We start from the raw sequence: 21,677 nt of genomic DNA on the forward strand, positions 1-21,677 counted from the left end.
ATTCACTGTGGTCCCTTGTCCATTCAGTGTGGTCCATTGTCCAGTTGTCCATTCAGTGTGGTCCCTTGTCCAGTTGTCCATTCACTGTGGTCCCTTGTCCATTCAGTGTGGTCCATTGTCCAGTTGTCCATTCACTGTGGTCCCTTGTCCATTCAGTGTGGTCCATTGTCCAGTTGTCCATTCAGTGTGGTCCATTGTCCATTCAGTGTGGTCCATTGTCCAGTTGTCCATTCACTGTGGTCCATTGTCCATTTATGTGGTCACTGTGCATTCATTGCTGATCACCTCCCTGCAAAAGATAGCAGCAGCACTGTGTCCAATGGATGGCTTTGTTCCGAGGCTGTGTTTCTGTTGAAGTGGGAGTCTGTCTGTCGCTCATTCTTATACTTATTTTCTTTCAGTCTTTTGCCTTCTATGTTTCTTTCATTTTTGATCATATTTTAATGTATTTTCTTGCTTGCTTATGGGTGGGTTGGGGGGCGCGGGAGTTGGGGGGGGGGGTTCTGTAATTAATCTTATTTCATTTTAGGTTGATGATTTCTACTTAGCTATTGTTGTAGGCCCCATTTTTTGTCTAAGGAAACCACTCATAGAATAATGTAATCAGTTTGGAGTAATGATGGACTCTCAATCCTGGTCACAGCGGCTGTAGGGTTAAGGGTGACGAATTTTCACATCTCCCAGGTCAGCATCTGCCTAAACTTCTAGTGCCTGAATCCTCTTGGTGTGCATGCAGATGTAAGATCAAATTAAAGATCACATCAAAGACCCCGTGATCCATGTCAGCGCTGGGTGGGTCAGTTACGGAAACCAAAATATCCAACATACGCACCCTCAAAAGCAGAGTATGGCTGTCTAAATGGCTAGGTAAAAACGGCCTTGCATGTGAAAACACTATCGTACATGACTGCAGATGAACAGTGGAACCGTAGCCCACAAACTCAGATGATGATGAAGGAACGCTGTTCCTGGTTCATTATTTACATGTTTTTGTCTGCTCTTCACTGTGAAATGTGGTGTGCCAGTTCTGCTTTTGCAAATATCGAGTGTTTTCCTGTGCCTGCACATGGCTTCGTTGTCATTATACTGATACTGGTAACGGTGCTTTTAAAATGCCTTTGCTTTGTTCACTGTTCTTGTCATACTGAGGATGAAACTGGTTCAGGATGGTAGTTTATACCTCACGTACCTTGTTACACACACACACACACACACACACACACACACACACACACACACACACACACACACACTCGCGCGCGCGCGCATATTTAACGAAAAAAAAGATATAACATAGGTATGAGAGACCCTGACTTTTATGATTTATTCATCGAAGGCCTCAGTGTCATGTGTTCAAAGGTATGAGAGAGAGGGGGGGAGGAGTGTTTGGATAAACAGGTTCGTGTGTGTGTGTGTGTGTGTGTGTGTGTGTGCACGCGTGCCCAAGTTTGTGCGCTATAATGCATGTGTGAGTGCGTGACAGGCATTGTATGTCACTAATTGTCTCTGTGTGCGAGTGTGTGTGTGTGTGTGTGTGTGAAATAATAGCTTGCTTACGTAAATGTGCCTTCGGCCTCTGCACCATGCAGCAGACTATTCATGATTAAGCTGTTACAAGCCTATTGAGCAACTAGTGGCTGGTAATGTTTTAACAGCTGCCTCCATTTCTGTCTGGAACAGCAGTCTGGGTTATAAGGAAAACTTGCACTTGTTTGACTTATGACTCACACGTCTCAAGGCAAGAGACAGAAAGGAACGGGAGTGTGGGTGTTGGTGGGGGTTTGTGGTTGGAGGAGGGTGGGGGGGTGGGGGGCGTAGGCAGCAGATCCCTTTAGCTCCATGCAATACATTGTGTGTGCTTTTTTTTTTTTTTACTTGTCTCCAAAACAGAGGGTGGATTATAATGAATGAATCCAACGTGTGCCTGTGGCCATTTCATGGTCGTGTGAGTCAGCTGTCTGAGTGAAGGAGAAGAGAGGGAAAGGAGGCCGGCCAGTCTTGAGGGGGAAAAAAATCAGATTCATAGTGGTCGGAGATAAACCAGTGTCGGGCCTAGAGCGGCTTTTTTTTCTTCTTTTTTTTTCTCTCTCTCTCTGGAAGAAACACTGGTACAGATAACAGGTGTGATGATGCGGGATTTTTTTTGTTTGTTTGTTGTTTTTTTCTGGTTTGTGTGTGTGTGTGTGTGTGTGTGTGTGTGTGTGTGTGTGTGTGTGTGTGAAGAAGAAAAATTGACTTTTTTTTTCAAACAAGTAGACAATATTTATATGAATAATGGTAATTTCTCTGTTTTTCTTTTTCTTTTTTAATAAGCGAAGGATGTGCCCTTTCATGCTTAGGCTTTAATTTTAAAAAATACAACAAAGCATAAAAACACACAGACACACATGCAGACAGGCACACACGCATGTGCATGCACACACACACACACACACACACACACACACACACACACACACACACACACACACACACACACACAGAGTGACACATACACATGCACCCGCGCACAAACACGCATGCATGCACGCACACAAACACACACAGCAGACAACACACAAATTGCCAAATGTAGCGGCTGTCAAAGAGGGGATATTAGTGCGGTTTTTGTTAAAGTGCATACAACATTGTACCCATGGAATGTGACTGACCAGTGTATATTGCTTGTCCGTGAAGGGCTGTCACCTCACTATGATAGGACAGAGCTTACAGGTCAGGGTGTCAGTGAAGGGCTGTCACCTCACTGTGATAGGACAGAGCTTACAGGTCAGGGTGTCAGTGAAGGGCTGTCACCTCACTGTGATAGGACAGAGGCTATAGGTCAGGGTGTCAGTGAAGGGCTGTCACCTCACTGTGATAGGACAGAGCTTACAGGTCAGGGTGTCCGTGAAAGGCTGTCACCTCACTGTGATAGGACAGAGGCTACAGGTCAGGATGCCAGTCAAGGGCTGTCACCTCACTGTGATAGGACAGAGGCTACAGGTCAGGATGCCAGTCAAGGGCTGTCACATCACTGTGATAGGATAGAGGCTACAGGTCAGGGCATCAGTCAAGGGCTGTCACCTCACTGTGATGGAACAGAGGCCACAGGTCAGGGTGTCAGTCACCACGATCTATCTGGACTCCCTCCCCTTTTATCCAGCTTTTCTTTTGTTCTGCGAACCAGTGACACCACTTTTAAGTACACAGAATGTGGTACATGTACTACAAATTCACACCACACTTATATCTCATTTCACCAAAGTTCAACAGTCAAGAGAAAAATGTTAGTGTGCCATTGATTTATCCTTGCTCAGTCAGTGCAGTGTTAAGTCATTGGAATTTGCATTTTCAATTGAAGAATATATTTTTCACAGCATTCAACATAAGTTTTGTTTATATGTATGTATGATTGTCAGTTGTATCAGAAGAACAGAGAAGGCAACTGCTGTCCCGTCTATCTGGGCATGATTTTGGTTTTAGTGGAGAGTGTCCTGCTCATAGTACAACCCTACTCTTTCGGCCATGAGACATTTAGGACTGTCAGCATTGGGGATGGTCCCCAAAAGCCGATTAGCCCTCAAGGTTGCAGCACAAAGAGCCAGTGCGATCTTGTCTCATGGTTTTCGAGTCAAGGTCCTTCACAAAAGACAAAGCTGCAAATGACTTCCCTTTGCAGTGGAGAAACTATTGATCATACAGACCCCTCTTTTTGAGGAAGAAGGATGCAGAATGGTTAAGACATTCATCTGCTAATACAGAGAGTTCGTGAGGGTGTGGGTTCGAATCCTGCTCTCGTCCTTTCTCCCAAGTTTGACTGGAAAATCAAACTGAGCATGTAGTCTTTCGGGTGATACTATAAACTTAGGTCCTGTGTGCAGCATGCACTAGACGCACTGAAAAAAAACCCATGGCAACGAGAGTGTTGTCCTCTAGCAAAATTATGTAAAAAGGAATCCACTCTGATAGTTGCACAAATATATTTAAGCATGCGCTCAAGGCCTGACAGAGAGAGAGAACCTATGATAACAGCCCTGTTACAGCAGGACAGGTTGCAGCATGGTCACCGATAATGATGATGATGATGACGATGTCGCTGCCTGTTTTTCAGCTCTGTCGCCAGCAAGGGTCGGAATGGACATGGTGCCCGGTCAGTCAGACATGCCCCCGTCCTGGAACACCAACGGCGAGGCCCCCCCGCCCCCCGCCTCCACCGCAGACTCCATGGGCAGCGATGACAAGAACGATGGCTGCGACGACCTGTCAGATGCTGAGGGTGTGTGGAGCCCGGACATCGAGCAGAGCTTTCAGGAGGCCCTGGCCATCTACCCGCCATGTGGCCGCCGCAAAATCATTTTGTCAGACGAGGGGAAAATGTATGGTGAGTGTCATGTTTGCTTGGATCTGCTGCCTGGAAAATAGTTATGAAAAATTCAACAACTTAAAAGTAGTATTATCTGATGTTTTCTGGCCGCTAAATCATTTGCCCTCATGGTGAGTGTCATGTTTGCTCAGATCCACTGAATGGAAAATAGTTTTTAAAAAGAATAAAGAATGATCATCTGTTGTTTAGTGGCCACAGGATCATTTTGTCCAACGAGGGCAAAATGTACGGTGAGTGCCACATTTGCTCAGTTCTGCTGAATAGAAAATGTTTTTTAAAAGAATAAAGTAGGATATCTGATGTTTCCTGTTTGTAAAATCATTTTGCCCTCATTGTGAGTGCAGTGTTTGCTGGTATCTGCTCAATGGGAAGTAGTTTTTAAAAAAGAATAAAGTATGATCATCTGATGTTTTGTGGCCGCAGTGCCATTTTGTCAGCAGAGAGCAAAACGTACTATGAGTGCATTTGCTCTGATCCAATAAATAAAAGGGGAAAAATAAGTAAATGAAATATAATTATCTGATTTTTTGTGGCTGCACCCAAAATCGTTTTGCCCTATGCAAAATGTGTTAGTGAGTGCATTTGCATGGATCGGTCAAATGAAAAAAATTATTAATTTTTAAGTATGATTATCTGATGTTTGATATATTATATCATTACTAACTGCCCATTATGCGTGAAGGTATGTAGGGCCGCAGTAAAGAACTGCCACTCTGGTCGGTTTTGAGCCAGTCTCTAGGTGTGCTTCGGGGTCTTGAGTCCTGATTTGTTACTGTATAGTTACAGTGATGCAAGTAGAATTTGAGGAAATCCAGAATAATTGGAGGAGTGTGTGTGTGTGTGTGTGTGTGTGTGTGTGTGTGTGTCCATTTCCACATTAGTGTCTATATATAGATTGCATGCATGTGTCTGCATGGAATCATGTGAACAGTTGTTGTTTATGAAGATGTACATATATTCATACATGCTATGAAATAAAATTGATGCAAAAATAACATACGTTCCTCTTTCTTTTTTTCTGCTTCTTCTTTCCTTCTGTTGTGGTTATGAACTGATTGTACTGTTTAACTCTCTCCATACGAACGGCGAAAGAGAAGACGTTAACAGCGTTTCACCCCAGTTACCACCATCAAAATATTGCAAGCAGAAGGCTCTTATACTGAAGAGGTGAATGTTGACAAAGAATACCACAATTCTGACGACGGAAGCTAAAGGTTGGGTCATTGAGACACCCACTGGACATCCGAGGGGTCTGTGTAGAGGAGAAGAGAGGACTAGCTGTACTGAGTGAGTTAAAGGCTGTGCAAAGTAACATTAGAAACAGCTGATTTGGGTGAAAAATAAAATGAAAACAAACTACAGTAATTATTTTTGAATAATGATAGACTGACAGATGCAGTGTGTACAGGAAATTGATCATCTTCAGAGAGCTGTTATTAGCCACTGACTGCACACAGCTGCGCATGATGAGGTCGTTCAGTTTGTGAAATGGAGATGTTAGTGCTTGATAAACAAGAAAGAAAAATATTAAAGAAATGAAAGTGAAAAACAAGCCAACCCTATTTGTTAAAGTGCATTTCTTTTTTTTCTTTAAAAAAAGTTCTTCTTTTTATTTCTTTTCTTTTTTCTTTTCTTTTTTCTTTTTCTTTTTTTTTTTTTTTTTTTTGTTTAGATTTATTTTCTTCTTTTTTTTCCTTTTGTTTAGATTTAGTTTTTATTATTTTGTTTTAATTCTTTTTTTTTTTTTAATTGTTTGAATCTGCACACACACACACACACACACACACACACACACACATTTACGCATGCACATACGCGCTTGCACATGCACACGCACACACACACACACACATACATGCACATACGTGCTTGCACATGCACGCACGCACACACACACACACACACACACACACACACACACACACACACAGAGCAGTTTTCACTCTTTGACATTGTCTTCAGTCAAACATGCGTTAGTCGGTATATGCAGACAAGACAAAAAACCGAGAGAGAGAACGTGCGGTTTGGGACATAATTATATAGAGGCAGGGAAAGGGTGAGAGAGAGAGGAGGGTGCGGGGGGGGGGGGGGGTGTTGGAGGAAAAGTACAAAGTGTGTGCGTGTGTCTGTGTGTGTTGTGTTGTGTGTCTGTGCGTACGTGTGTGTCTGTGTGTATGAAGAGGGGACCAAGGCTTCTTTGGATTGGTTGTTTGCCAAAGTGGATGGGGGGAACGGGGGGCAGGGGGGATATGGGGGGGGGGGGGGTACAGTGGAGAGAAGACGGTACAGCAAGAGGTGGTAGAGGTGGTGGTGAGGAGGGGTTGTTTAGCTGCAAGTGATCCGAGCAGGCAGGTTTTGCCCCCTCAAGTGCTGTCGGCTGATGTGCTTTGCACTCAAACACGCCCGCCCCCCCCCCCCCCCCCAACCCCCCCACCCTCGTACGTCCCTCCCTCAACCCAATCACCAGTCTCGTTTCCCCCACTCCCTCCCTCCTCCTATCACCTTCTCCTCCCCTCCCCCTCCCCTATCCTCTCTCTGCTCTCCCTGGTCCCCCGTTTTCCTACCTGTTGCTGTCTGTCTGAGGAATTACCCGCAGGGAAAGATGTCTGGTGTGTGTGTGTGTGAGTGAGTGTGTGTGTGTGTGTGTGTGTGTGTGTGTGTGTGTGTGTGACTTTGCTTTACGTATGATTGTGTGTATGTGTTTATGGATGTGTGGCTGTTTGTAGTGTGATGGTCGGGAGGGGAGGGTGGGGATAACTGTGTGTACGTATGATTGTTGTTTGTGTGGATGTTTGACTATTTGTACATGTATGTGATTGTGTGTGTATATGTGTTGTTGGTGTTGGGTAAGCGATTACATCGGTTGTATATATATCTGTGTGTGTGTGTGAGTGAATGTGTGTGTGTGTGTGTGTCTGTCTGTGTGTTCGTGTTTCTTGTTATTCTTCTTCGTTCGCGGGCTGCGATTCCCACGTCACATCACTCGTACACACGATTAGGCTTTGGACGTGTATGACCGTTTTTACCCCCGCCATGTAGGCAGTCAAACTCCGTTTTCGGGGACATACATGCCGGGTGTGTTCTTGTTTCCATAACCCACCGAATGCTGACATGGATTGCGGGATCTTATAACGTGTGTATCAGATCTTCGAAATGCGTATGCACACGAAAGGGGTTCAGGCACTTGCAGGTCTGCACATCCGTTGACCTGGGAGATAAGAAAAAAAAAAAACCCATCCTTTACTCAACAGGAGCATAGACCAGGATTCGAACCGGGGACCCTCGAATTGTAAGTCCAGCGCTTTAACCACCCATGCATTTCTAGCAAACTGCACCACTTGAGAAAGCAAGCCCACCTTTAAGTAAACAGGTATACGTAGGGTTGTTGGTCTGGCTTTGTGTTCCAGTCCAATCCAGCCAGGTTGGGTACGCCTGTTTTGAGCCACATCACAGTGGTATACTGGTTTGAAGCCCGGTTTCATGGTAATTTCCAAAATGGTTTGGGATTGAAGAGTATTCTTTAATGTGGCTGATTCTCATCAGTGATTATGAAATGGCGACTTTAAGGTGATTTAAGAAAATTAATGGGCATTTTAAAAACGAAATTATGTAAAATACCAGCCCAGTGTAACTGTGGTGCTGAGGAGAACACAATTATTTCGCTTCTTGTTCACTGGCCTCTGTTCTGTAGGTGACTGGGTTGTCAACAACAGTAATGGAATTTAGATACATTTTCCACACTTCCTCTGGCTTTGTGTGTGTGTGTGTGTGTGCGCGCGCGTGTGTGCTGTTGTTGTTTTTGATTTATTTATGTACTTAATTTCACAGTTGTGGTTCTAAATTTGACATGTGCTGTCTCATTTTAACAGGGGATTATCCGACCATTTTCACTGACCAATAGTTGGCCAGCTTATTTAGTAGCAGTGTGGAAGTACTCTCAGTGTTAATCCGGTACGGGTGTACTGAATTTTGTCAGTCATGTCTTCATTGTCGAAGAACGGAAACCTAAAGTCTACAGTGGATGAATGGTTTCTTTGCCTGAAGTCTCAGTGTTTATAAAGAGTTCTTTTATCCTGTGTATGTTGAGCTTTGGTTGGGAAGGTGGGTGTTACTGCATGCATATCGCGTCCGTGGTAAGTCATTTACCGCTTTACTCTTTTCTGAAGGACTGTGACTCGTAACCCAGGAGGCAATTCAAGGTTGCACTGGCTTTTAGTGCTGCAGCCTTGGGGGCTATAGTTGGCCTTTGTGGACCATTCCAACGCCGACTGTCCTAAAACCCTCATGGCCGAGAGAGTGGGGATGTAACTTGAGCCAGACACTCTCGACTATTATCAAATTCTAGTCCAGATAATCGGAACGTGACAGCTGTTCGCATGCTGTTCTGATGGTCATTGTTGAACACGACTGACTGTTGTACGTGGCTCCGGCATCTGGACATCTACAGTAAATATAGATGCATATATATACACACACATACACACACACACACACACACACACACATATATATATATATATCAGTGGGCTCCGGCCAGTTCTGTGCGTGTCTCTCGTCTACCCCGTTTGTGGACTTTTTTTGGTTTGTTGCGTTGGATTTTTATTTGGGGGAAAGGTGGTTACATTGTGTCCTGAGGCTGGCTTTGGGTAACCTGTCTTCATCTCCTCTTCTTCATTGTGTGTGTGTGTTGGGGGGATGTGTGTGTGTGTGTGTTCAGGTTGTCTGTGTGTGTGTGTGTGTGTGTGACCATAATTATGCTTGTGTGTGTCTCTGAAGGTGTGTGAGGGGGCGTGGGTGTTTGCGAGTGTGACCATATAATAATGCTTGTCTGGGGTTCAGAATGTGTATGTGTGTGTGTGTGTTCAGATCAAGTCATCGTCATCAAGTCGAGTGTTGCGCCTACAGCTAACTGCATTCACGAGCTGCTGTCAGCATTGTCGTGATCGTGCTGATGATTTGGAAAGATCCCGGGGATGGGGGTGGGGAGTGGAGAAAAGTGTGAAGGAGGGAGTGTGAATGGTGTGGTAGAGTAATGTGTGGAGAGAAAAAAATACACTGTGTGTGTGTGTGTGTGTGAGAGAGAGAGAGAGAGAGATTGAATGGATGGTGAGTGAGTGAGTGTGTGTGAGAGAAGAAGACAGTAACTTTGTTTGCGCGTGTGCGCGCGCTCTCTACATATTTCTGTGATAGAGAAGACGTCTCTCTCTCTCTCTCTCTCTCTCTCTCTCTCTCTCTCTCTCTCTCTCTCTCTCTCTCTCAGTCTCTCTCTTTCTGTCTGTCTGTATATGTGTGTGTGCTGTGTGCGCGCATGTCAGTGTGTATGTATGTGTGCTGTGTTATGTGTTGTGTGTGTGTGTGCTGTGTTGTGTGTGTGTATGTTTGCATGTGTGTTTGTGTGTGTGTGTGTGTGTGTGTGTGCCCCCTACACAAAAATTCCTCTTGACAGTGAAGACTTCCGCCGGCGCTGACGATGCGTGCAGAAGGGTGACAAGAAAAGAGAGGAGGGTTGTGGACAGACGGGTGCATTGTTGTGCGTCTTTATTGCCCTGTCGCAGCAGTTTCCTCCTCCCCCCCCCCCCCACCCATCACCTCCCCATGCCCCCCATCCCCACCCCCTCCCATTGACAAGGGCAGCAGTCTGTCCCCTTGCACCCCGTCTGTCTCCCAATACCCACCCCCATTCCCCACCACCACCCTCCGCTCCCTAGACTCCCACAGTCGTCCTCATCTCCCTTTCACGTCCCGTCCCGTGGGAAAAAAATAGATCCTGCTCTGTCCTTGCCTTGTCTCTTCTTTCATGAATGACAGATAAGGTGGGAGAAAGACAGAGGGACAAGACAAGACTTACAGAGAGCTCGTATTCTTCTTCTTTCATTGAACAGCGATATTGAATTTCATCCAGATGTTTGTTCTCAGAACCTTAGTTCGTTTTGGACTGAATGAAATTGTCTGTGCCTGTGTGTGTGTGTGTGTGTGTGTGTGTGTGTGCGCGCGGCGCGCGCCATGGTTTTGTTAACTCGAAGAAGTTAGCCTGCATGCAGAATAAAAAGAACGCGCATTAGTTCTGAGTAATTCTTTCTGATCGTGGATCAGATACAGTCTGTATCCACAGACGTTTTGCTTGTTAGCTTTAGCCATGCATACTTGAAACTGAAAAACATAAACTTTTTTTTTTTTTTTTTTTTTTTTAATACGGAAAATCCACGATCCCAAATCAGATGTGTACTAATTATCCTCAGCCTTTTTGCCTGTGAGCTGTGGCCATGAATGCTTGAAATGTTGAAGTTGTCATAGCATGTTCAAACTCGGATGAATCTCTGAAGGGGATGGGGGGTGGTGGGGGACTATTTATCCTCAGCCTTTTTGCTTGTTAGCTATAACCATGGATGCTTGAAATTCAAAAACTACTGACTTTGAAGAACATAAAGAAACAAACAATTTTGGTGAATCTTTGAAGGGAGTGGCAGTCGTGCTCGCTTCATGTGATTAACAAATCGTATGATTTGATGCCATCTGATTTTTTTCTGTGTTGGAACAGAATATTTTGTAATGTCATATTTTGCTTTGTTTACTGTTGTTTATTTAGCTTTCTTGGGGGTTGGTGTGTGTGCATGTGTGTGTGTGTGTGTGTGTGTGTGTGTGATGTGTATGTGCGCGCGCGCGTCAGTGTGTGTGTCACGGTGTTTATGTCTGCGGTGTGTGCCGGTGTGTTTGCCGGTGTGTGTACGTACGTGACAGCATGCGCATTCAAGGGTGGAGAAATAGTGCGTGAGAAAATGGACAGCTATGAACAAGACCATTGTCCATTGAGCACAATACTGACCTCTGTGAGAGAGAGAGAGAGAGTGAGTGAGAGAGGTGGTCAGTGTGACAGACTTAGAGCTGAGCATTGCCTTTCTTTCAGTCCAATGGACGATTGGAGAAAAGGAATAAACTTTCGACAGTGTGTTTGATTTACGTTATGTCATCCGTGACAAAATTTTATGAAGCCCGCTCTTGTTTTTGTATTCCATCCACATCCGTTTATTTTGAAATCAAATGATTGATCAACTGATCTCCGTCAAGAGCAAGTTGTTATTACGCACTCACACTCGCACACCCACCCACCCACACCCACACACCCACCCACCCACACACACACACACACACACACGTAGACATGTACACGCACACTTAAAAACGCGCGCGCGCGCGCGCGCGCACACACACACACCCTCACACACACACACACACACACACACACACACACATACACACACACACACACAGAACTTACTTAATTGAAAAAAAAAAACAACAAAAAAACACATTACGAATACACATGCACACACATGCACACCTACTCTCTCTCTCTCTCTCTCTCTCTCTCTCTTACGTACAGCTATGACTCATGCCGGAAATGAAAAGGGGGTGGGGTAGGGGAGGGAGGAGGGAAGGGAGAGAGATAGAGCACTGATCCAAGGTCCGGGTAGTAGTTAAGAAGGGAAGGAGGAGGGGGGCGTGGTGGGGGGGTGGGGTGGAAGGACGAAAGGAAGTGGAGTGAGCGGTGAACGAGACAGGTGGGTGTGGGGGCGTTACTGTTAGCTAAAAGGTAAAGCCCCTGTTTCTCTGTGTGTGTTGTGTGTGTTGTCGGTTTGTGTATGTGAGTGAGTATGTGAGTGTATTTGACTCTGTGTGTGTGTGTGTGTGTGTGTGCGTGCGTTTATGTTGTGTGTGTGTGTGTGTCTGTGTATAGTGTGTGTTGCTGGTATGTGTACATAAGTGAGTATGTGAGTGTATTTGACTCTCTGTGTGTGTGTTGTGTTGTGTTTGTGTGTGTGTGTGTGTAGTGTGTGTTGCCGATATGTGTACGTGAGTATGTGAGTGTATTTGAGTCTGTGTGTGTGTGCGCGCGCACGAGCGCGTGCACGCACGTGGTGTGTCTGTGTGTGTATGTGATTGTGTATGACTGTGTGTGTGTGTGTGTGAGCGAGTGTATTTGACTGTGTATGTGTGTGTGTGTGTTCACCATGCCAAGTGTCTGGCCAGGTATCTGTACCTGCCTAACTGTGCAACTGCAAGGTCTTTAGACAGAACATGTGAAAGGGTGCCCCTGAGCTTCAGTCACACGTTGGCCCCACGACTGCTTAATCCCAGACACTGTGTGTGTGTCTGTGTGAGACAGAGGGGGAGAGATAGCTTGTGTGTGCATGTCAGTATGTGTGTGTCTGTGAGAGAGAGAGAGAAGGGGGGAGAGAGAGCTTGTGTGTGCATGTGAGTATGTGTGTGTCTGTGAGAGAGAGAGAGGGGGGAGAGAGAGCTTGTGTGTGCATGTCAGTATGTGTGTGTCTGTGAGAGAGAGAGAAGGGGGGAGAGATAGCTTGTGTGTGCATGTCAGTATGTGTGTGTCTGTGAGAGAGAGAGAGAGGGGGGGAGAGAGAGCTTGTGTGTGCATGTGAGTATGTGTGTGTATCTGTGAGAGAAAGAGAGAGAACTTGTGTGCATGTTTGTTAGAAAGGGAGAGAGAGACTGAGTGTGTGTGTGTGTGTTAGTGTGACAGAGAGAGAGCGAGAAAGGGAGAGAGAGCTTTTGTGTTTATCTGTCAGTGTGTGTGTTTGTGAGAGAAAGAGAGAGAACTTCTGTGTATGTGTGTTAGAGAGTGAGAGACAGAGAAGGAGATAGCCTGTGTGTGTTTGTCAGTGTGTGAGAGAGAGAGAGAGAGAGAAAACTTGAGCGTGTGTGTTTGTGTGATAAAGAATGAGAATGAGTTTGTGAGAGAGAGAGAGAGTGTGTGTGCGTGTGTGTTTTTGTGCTGTCTGCTTTACCAATAATAGAACAGCATCCAGCAAGGTTAATGTGCAGAATGCACTGGTTGCCTATGTGTGCATGTGTGCGTGTGTGTGTGTGTGTAATGGTGGGTGTGTGTGGGTTTGTGTGACGGTGTGTATGTGTGTGTAATGGTGTGTGTGTGTGTGTGTGGTGTGTTTGTGGAAATGATCTGGGGACACAGTGGAAACAGAGTGAGAAGGTTTTGCTGTGTGCGGTTTCATGTACACAGACACGTCAGTGGGAGTTTGTCTGAACTCTGATTTTGAGAAAATAAAGCATCTTTGTGTGTGTGTTTGTGTGTGTGTGTGTAATGTGTGCGTGTCTTGTGTTAGTACTCTGCATTGAAGGAAAAGCTCTTGTCCGTAGTTTAACTGGTGTGTGTGTGTGTGTGTATGTGTGAATGAATGTGTTGGTTAGATTTGTGTATGTATGTGCGTGTTGATTATTGTCTACTAATGTGTGTGTGTGTGCGCACTTCTGCCAGCAGTTATTTTGTTGTCCACTTCTTATTTTTTCCCTTTTTGGGGGGAGTGTGTGTGTTGGGGGTTGGGGGCGTGGGGGGGGGGGGGGGAGTCAGAGGGGGGAGGGGGTGTGGTCTAAGGAATGAAAGTGTAGTGAGTGGAGAGGACCAGGTTTTAGCTGATAGGCAACCATACTTCATATTCAGGGGGGTGTATGCTGGGGTACATGCATGTTTCCAGGATCCCAGGTTCTTTAACATATGTATTTGCATGTGCATACACACAGAGGACGTGTAAGAATCAGCAGTTCTGCACATTTGGAAATCCCAGGACCTGTTCTTTGCAATGGTTTCAGGTGCTTTGGCTGCCTTGAATTAAAGAAAGACTTGTTTTTATTAAAATCTGGTTATCTAATAACTCGTGAGATTGTTATTATTCTTATTGTATTGTTTTTGTTTTTTTTAAAATTCCTATCATTATATTTGTGGTTGTTTCATTTTTTTGTTTGTGTGTGTGTGTGGATTTTTTTTGTGTGAGCATGTTTTTTGTTATTGTTCTTACAGATATACATTCAGTGACTGATAAGAAATAACAAGAACATGATAAACTTTTCAAAAATAAGAAATTAAGAAATTAAAATAATTATTATAAGAATAAAGAAAAAAAACACATTGAAGTTAATTAGTTCAAGAGTGGGGGTAGTGGTGTATAAAAGATTTCTTGAGGAAAGCACTGCGGTCACATGCTTGTCTGACACACCCACCATCATTTACACGCACTCAATTGGACAGCGCCAAAAGCTGGTCAGTACTACAGTTTCCAGGGAAACGGTGGAAAGAAACCAAAAATGATAATATGATATATGAATATAAAGCATTGGGTGGTTGTATTCATCATTATTGCTGAACTCTTCCCCCACCCACTCACACCACTCCCTTCCTCTCACCAATCCCCACCACCTGCTGTGTCCACACGCCTTTTCTCTCGCCTATGAGAGAAGTGGTATTGCAAGCTAGTTGTCTTTCAGTTTGAAAAGGTAGAAATTAGATGAGCAGACTGTAACATCTTGTGTCCGCATGAAGGGAACACTGCCGCCAGCTATGAACGGTTAGTGAGTTCTCCAGTGAAGGTGTATGATAGTCAGTTGTGTTCGACTATGTCTGTCAGAACAACAGAGGAGGTAACTGCTGTCCTGACTGGGACAGAATTTGATTATAGTGGAGAGTGTCTTGCCCAGGTTACATCCCCACTTTCTTGGTCAAGAGGGTTTTAGGACAGTTGGCTCAGGGGATGGTTCCCAAAGGCCAGCTAGCCCCCATGGCTGCAGCACTAAGACCCAGTGCAATTTTGCCTCCAAGTTTGAGAGTCAGTCCTAAATGACTTCCCACTGCAATGAAGTGAAGGATAGAACAGGAGAACAGGGGGTTGCCACAGTAATTAGAAAATGATATTATAAGAAGAGAAGGGAGTATTCATGCATTGTTGGTTATCACACTGTTGTTCACAGTTGTGCTGCTTTCTTCATGTATCATGGAAGATATTGTCAAACTCTATTCCTTCAAAATGATTGTTAGCATAAACTGTTTATGTGTATTGTTGTGTGTGTGTGTGCGCACGCGTGCATGCTGGGAGAGGGAATATGCGAAATAAAAAAAAAATCCCTTGCAACTTCTGAATGATTTAACTTCTTAGAAGTGACCTTGTCAGTGTTAATGTATGCTTCTTAAAGTAGATTCTATAATGTGATATTTCAGTGGTTTTTTGATAGAATCTGATGATGTGTTTTGCAATTTTGATGACCTTTTGTGGAATTTGATTATGTGTGTTTTCTTGACAAATTTAACCTTCACTGCAAGGGTAAAAAGGGGAAGAAAAAGGTTGCCGTGTGTAGCATGGAAAATAGATCAAGATTTGTACTGTCAGGAGCAGCTCAGGAGTGATTTACAGCTCCTTAATGCTTGTAAAAGTTAGAGTAGTGTTTGCAAGGGGGATTGGGGGGGGGGGGCTGGGTGAGTTTGTGAAGTTTGATAGATAAATCGGCATTACAAAAAATGACAAAGCTTTTGAAAAAGAGTAAATGCCACCCTTTTGTAAGAAGAAGGACGATGATATGATAGGGGACGGAGGTGGATAAAAGTCATTTCACAATGGAACACTGTTGTTGAATTTTCTATTTTTATGTCAGAAGTCATGACTGATTTTCCCCCCACATATTTCATAGTCAAGCGAGAGGGGGGAAAAAAAAGAAGAAAAAATCAACTTAGAAAGACCACATTCATTTCTTATTTAATATATGTGCTTATTTAGCAATGAAGAAAGCCCTGAGTAAAGCTCTTTAAAATGGAGAGAAAAAGAGAGAGAAAAAAGATTTTTTTTTTAATGTGCTCTGTGGACTTGCATGCAACCAAGTCAACAAAAAAAGAACTTGATAAGTCTTCACATTCTCATAGTGTTGAGAGATTGTAACTTTAAATTTGTGATCAATAAAAGAAAAAATTTGGTTGTTTAAATTTGCGAAATTATCAGAATGGTTTGGAATTTAGATATGAAAATCCTGAATCAGTTCTATTTTACCCAACGATGCAAGCAGCCAGTCGTGGTTTTTCGGGTTGTGCGTGCATGCTGGGTATTGTTTTTGCGTCCAGAACCCACCTGGATACTGGCGTGGATAACAGGATCTTTAATGAGCACCTTTGATCTTCTGCTTGTGTATAAACACGATAGGGGTTCAGGCACTAGCAGATCTGCATATATATTGACCTGGGAGATCGGGAAAGTCTCCACCCCTTAACCCACAAAGCGCTGTGTTTGGGATACGAACCAGTTACCCCCTCAAGTTAAAAGTCCATCGTTTTTCAAATATTTAACTGTTGCACCCCATTTAGTCAACTCAGAGATGATTGTTTATATTGTTTAGTTGTTATAGGGGAGGAAGTTGGACAGTTTATCTGAGAAAGAGAGAGAGAGAAAAAAGATATTTTTGAGTGATATTATGTGTTGTGTTGTTGTTTTTTTACACTTTGAATGTGCCATGCTTTTACAAAAAACTTCTGCATGTGAAATGTTATTTTCGTGATTGTGTGTCTGGTGCTTGTCTTGATGCCTGCCAAGGCGAACTAGCCTGAAGAAGGCTTCAACGCCCAAAAGTTCAAGGTTCAAGGTTCAGACAATTAATTTATCAGGACATTAATTTGATGTAATTGATTTATTGGCGGGTTTTTTTTTCTTTCGTTTTTTTCCCAACATTTTTTATTGAGACAAAGGTTTACAGAAACTAAATTTCTATACTTTGTGCAGTAGAAGGTTCAGGGTACAGACATGATGTTCTAAATACTGACAAGTCCACAACAACATAATATATATAATTTTTTGTTTTGTTTGCCAGGCCGCAACGGCCGCAACGAGCTGATAGCACGCTACATCAAGCTGCGCACAGGCAAGACACGGACACGAAAACAGGTGTCGTCGCACATCCAGGTGTTGGCGCGCCGCAAGGCCAAGGAGATTCAGTCTCAGCTCAAGGTCAGGTACCCACCTGGCGACCCGCAGGTGAAGCTTGTTCCCACCCCCCACACCCTCCTTGCTGCAGTTCTTCACACCTGTGTGTGTGTGTGTGTCGGTGACATCCTGTTTTGCCCTTTCCCGATTCGCCTTTCACCAAAATTGGTGATCCCGATTTGCCCGTTTCCAGTTCATCTATGTGTTCAGTTGGCGTGTCTGTGTGTGTTTGTGTAAAAAAAACCTTAACCCAAATAATCCCCACTTTTTTCATTGTATTCTCTGTGTGTGAGAGAGAGAGAGAGAGGAGAGACAGATAGTCAGACCGGCAAATGGACAGAGACAGATAAAGCTGAATAGGTGAAATGGGAACGACGGGTAGGCAAAACGGGACAAAGAGTCACACTCTGGAAAGGTCACTGAGGGGGGTGTGGCACTATCAAAGAGAAGGCGACACGGGAATAGGCGAATCGGACCTGCACCTACCTGTGTGTTCGCACGCTTGCTGTTCTTTTCTTTTGCACAGGTCTTGACGTCCACAATGCGCTTGCCCAATTCATGCTTGACCCCCCACGATCTTGTCTTGCACATGATCCCAGTTAGCGTTTGCGTCATGTGTTGATGTTTGGTTACCTACGGTGGAGGGGGCTTGCCTGTGGCGGTGTGCACGTGCTTTCCAGAGCGTTCTTGACGCTTTGTTTCACACTGGGCCAACCCCTGATGTTATATGTTTAGCTCAAGTTGGCGTTGGCGTGATGTTTTGTGTTTGATCTGTGGTGCAGACTTGACTGTTTTGTACATGGCTCAAGCCCTTTTTTGCTGTACAGCACAGCACAGCACAGTGCAGTACAGTACAGCACAGTACAGTGTAGCACGCACAGCACAGTGCAATATAGCACAGCACAACATAGCATAGTGCAGCACAGTACAGCATAGCACGGCACACTGCAGCATAGTACAGCGTAGCACGGCACACTGCAGCATAGTACAGTATAGCATAGTACAGTACAGTGTAGCACAGTCCAGTATAGTATAACTCAGCACAGCACAGTACACCACAGCACAACAACAGTACAGCACAGCGTAGCACAGCACAGTATAGCACAGTACACCACACCACAGCACAGCAACAGTACAACACAGCATAGTACAGCACAGTATAGCACAGTACACCACAACACAGCAACAGTACAGCACAGCACAGCACAGCAACAGTACAGCACAGCACAGCGTAGCACAGCACAATATAGCACAGCAACAGGAAAGCACAGCACAGTCCAGTATAGTACAGCACAGTACAGTATAGCACAGCACAGCACAGCACACCAACAGTACAGCACAGCAACAGATAGTACAGCACAATACAGTATAGCACAGTACAGCACAGCAACAGTACAGTACAGCACACCAACAGTACAGTATAGCACAGCACAGTACAGCACACCAACAGTATAGCACAGTACAGCACAGCACAGTACAGTATAGCACATCACAGTACAGCACAGCAACAGTACAGTATAGCATGGCACAGTACAGCACAGCAACAATATTGCATAGCACAGTACAGCACAGCAGCAGTATAGCACAGCACAGTACAGTATAGCATGACACAGTACAGTACAGCACAGCACAGCAACAGTATAGCACAGTACAGTATAGCATGACACAGTACAGTACAGCACAGCACAGCAACAGTATAGCACAATACAGCACAGCACAGTATGGCAAGGCATAGTACAGCACAGCACAGCACAGCACAGTACAGTATAGCACGACACAGTACAGCACAGCAACAGTATAGCACAGCACAACACAGTACAGTATAGCACAACACAGTACAGCACAGCAACAGTACAGCACAGCAACAGTATAGCACAACACAATGCAGCATAGCACAGCACAGTGGCTGTTTCAGAGTGGTGAAATAAACATGATTCTTTTCATGGTCACAGAGCCTCTTCATTGTATGGTCACGGAGTTGTGCCCCTTGAGATTTGTGAACACACGTACATGACTCTGCTCAGGCGTGATTCCTGTGACAGCTGTTGGTTCTTTTTCCACGCGACAGGTGTGTGCTGCACGTGGGAGTTTGGTGTGTCGTCTCTTCTGAAAGGCTAGCACCCGGACTATACTCCGTGATGCAAAAGGAACAGACCCAGCAAACTGCTTGTTTTATGGTTGTATGAGTGATGTCACATGATTTATCTGACAGCTGATGTCCTGTATGCCCACTGGGAGTTTGATTTTGTTTTTCTTTCAGTAAACTGGAAAGACATTCAGCAAAAATAAAAATGAAAATAAATTGATAGAAAGAAAAAGCCTGCCTTCCTTGAACAGTGTTTCCTAAAACTTCCCAGGAGAGGGTGGGTGGTGTAATGAATGGTATGAACCTGAATCATTCTGGAATAGTTTAGCTAGCTATGGGAATCATCAAAAAAAGTTAACATAATGAGGAATCGTCAAAGAAGTTGATATGAAAACCTGGGGCTTTGCTGAGTTTGTTCGATGTATTAACACCCCCCTCTCCCTCCCATCTCCCCCCTTCACCCTCCAGCATTCCTCACACCTCCTTCCCTGCCGTCTCTGAGGATGTATGTGGGATTCACAGATGTGTATATTGGGGTTGCATGTGTGTGTGTGTGTGTGTGTGTGTGAGTCTGTCTGTCTGTATCTCTCTGTGTGTGATGATCAGATGGCAGTGTGTGTTTGTGTGCGTGTGATGATCAGATAGCTGTACTCTGTGTGAGTGTGTGTGTGTGTGTGTGTGTGTGATAATCGGATGGCTTGTGCAGGTGTGTGTGTCACACTGTGTAAGATGTTAAGTGGGGCAATGTGGTGTGTAGAGGTTGGATCAAAGGGAGCAGGAGGGAAAAGAAAAATGGAATCAGCAGTACCCACTGGTTGTGTGCGTTTGAGCATTTGTCACTCAGTGTGCAGGTGTACATGCAAGTGTGTGTGTGTGTGTGTTTGAGCAGTTCATAGAGCTGTGTGTGTGTGTGTGTGTGTGTGTGTGTGTGTGCATTTTGGTTTTATACATCTGTTTATGTGGAAGCACACATATACATGCGTTTACGTGGTGGCTTTATCCATCATGTGAGTGTGTACATAAATATGTGTTGTATCTCTGCAAACTTGCATGAGTCAGTCCCGATTATTGCCCCCAGGGGAGAGTGTGGGGCGTGGGGAGGAGGAGGGGGGTGGGGAGGGGCAGATGGGGGGGGGGGGGGGGGAATTGACTGGCTGTTCATCTTCTTGCACTCACACACAAGTGTTGTCGTATCTCCTGCAATGGCTGTATGTTGTGCTCACCACCACATGCCTGAGCATAGAGGTTAACCCACCCAACATCATTTCCCCGTCCTGTGTTTGCTGATCAGTTGAGAAGATTAGTGTGAGTAGCACCTTCTCTTTCAAACTGTTTTGAGAGCATTTGCTGGTTTTGAGGGGTGGGGGTGGGGCGTTGTTGTTGTTTTTTGGTGACTGTTGAAAGCTGGTCTTTATGTGCTGGATGGTGTTCGACTCTGCTGATGGGAGAAGGAAGAGTTGAACCAGGTTCTGTGTGTGATGGGGTGTGGTGCGTCTTCTCTCTCTCTCACACACACACACAGACACACACAGACACACACACGCACACACACACACACACACACACACAGACACACACACACACACACACACACACACACACACACACACACAGACACACACACGCACACACACACACACACACACACACACACATGGGTTGTTGTGGGTGTAACAAGTGAGGGATGGGATGTGTAGTGTTTGTAGTTTGAATGTTGAATGTTGCTTTCTAGAATGTGCGTTGTGCACTGCTGCACAAGCGAGGGTGCAAGCGCATGCACTCGTGCGTTGGACTTGGTAGATACTCATTTGCATAACACTTTCAGTGACACTGACGTAGGTTGCTGAGTTATATTGCTGTGTCATACAGAAGATATAAATGACACTGACATGGGTCACTGACTGGTATGGCTGTACAGAACGCATTCAGCGACACGTGACACGTATCTCTGTGTCCTACTGAACGTATTCATTGATGTTGTTCTAAATTGCTGTATGTCAGTCAGAATGTATTCTGTGTGAAACAGAATGCATTGGGCGACACTGATATACATGCGACTGTGTGTTAAAGAAAACACATTCAGTGCTGCACAGAGCACAGTGTTGCCCAGAACACATCCATTGACACATATTAGTGAGTGTACAGAACACATTCAGTGTGGCACAGAACACATATCTGTGTGTGTGGAGCACAGAACACTGCAGGAACACATATCTGTGTGTCATACCGAACACATTCTGTGTTACACAGAACACAGTGTCATACAAAACACATTCAGTGTCACACAGAACACAGTGTCATACAAAACACATTCATTGTCACACAGAAAACATTCAGTCACACAGAACACATTCAGTGTCATACAGAACACATTCAGTGTCACACAGAACACATTCAGTGTCACACAGAAAACATTCAGTGTCACACAGTCATACAGAACACATTCAGTGTCACACAGTCA

The 21,677-nt window shown here is 44.7% G+C and overlaps 1 protein-coding gene across 1 annotated transcript in view; it reads left to right on the plus strand.

Moving 5' to 3' along the window:
- Nucleotides 1-21,677, plus strand: part of LOC143283305 (transcriptional enhancer factor TEF-1-like) — a 45,115-nt gene that overhangs the window by 8,708 nt on the left and 14,730 nt on the right. Inside the window, exons 2-3 of the mRNA XM_076589490.1 lie at nt 4,091-4,360; nt 17,018-17,154. Coding sequence (XP_076445605.1) covers nt 4,114-4,360; nt 17,018-17,154 — 384 coding nt within the window. The 5' untranslated portion in view covers nt 4,091-4,113. The remainder of the gene's footprint in view (nt 1-4,090; nt 4,361-17,017; nt 17,155-21,677) is intronic.

The sequence above is a fragment of the Babylonia areolata genome, chromosome 6 (assembly GCF_041734735.1).
Source record: "Babylonia areolata isolate BAREFJ2019XMU chromosome 6, ASM4173473v1, whole genome shotgun sequence".
In the NCBI taxonomy this organism is placed as follows: domain Eukaryota; kingdom Metazoa; phylum Mollusca; class Gastropoda; order Neogastropoda; family Buccinidae; genus Babylonia; species Babylonia areolata.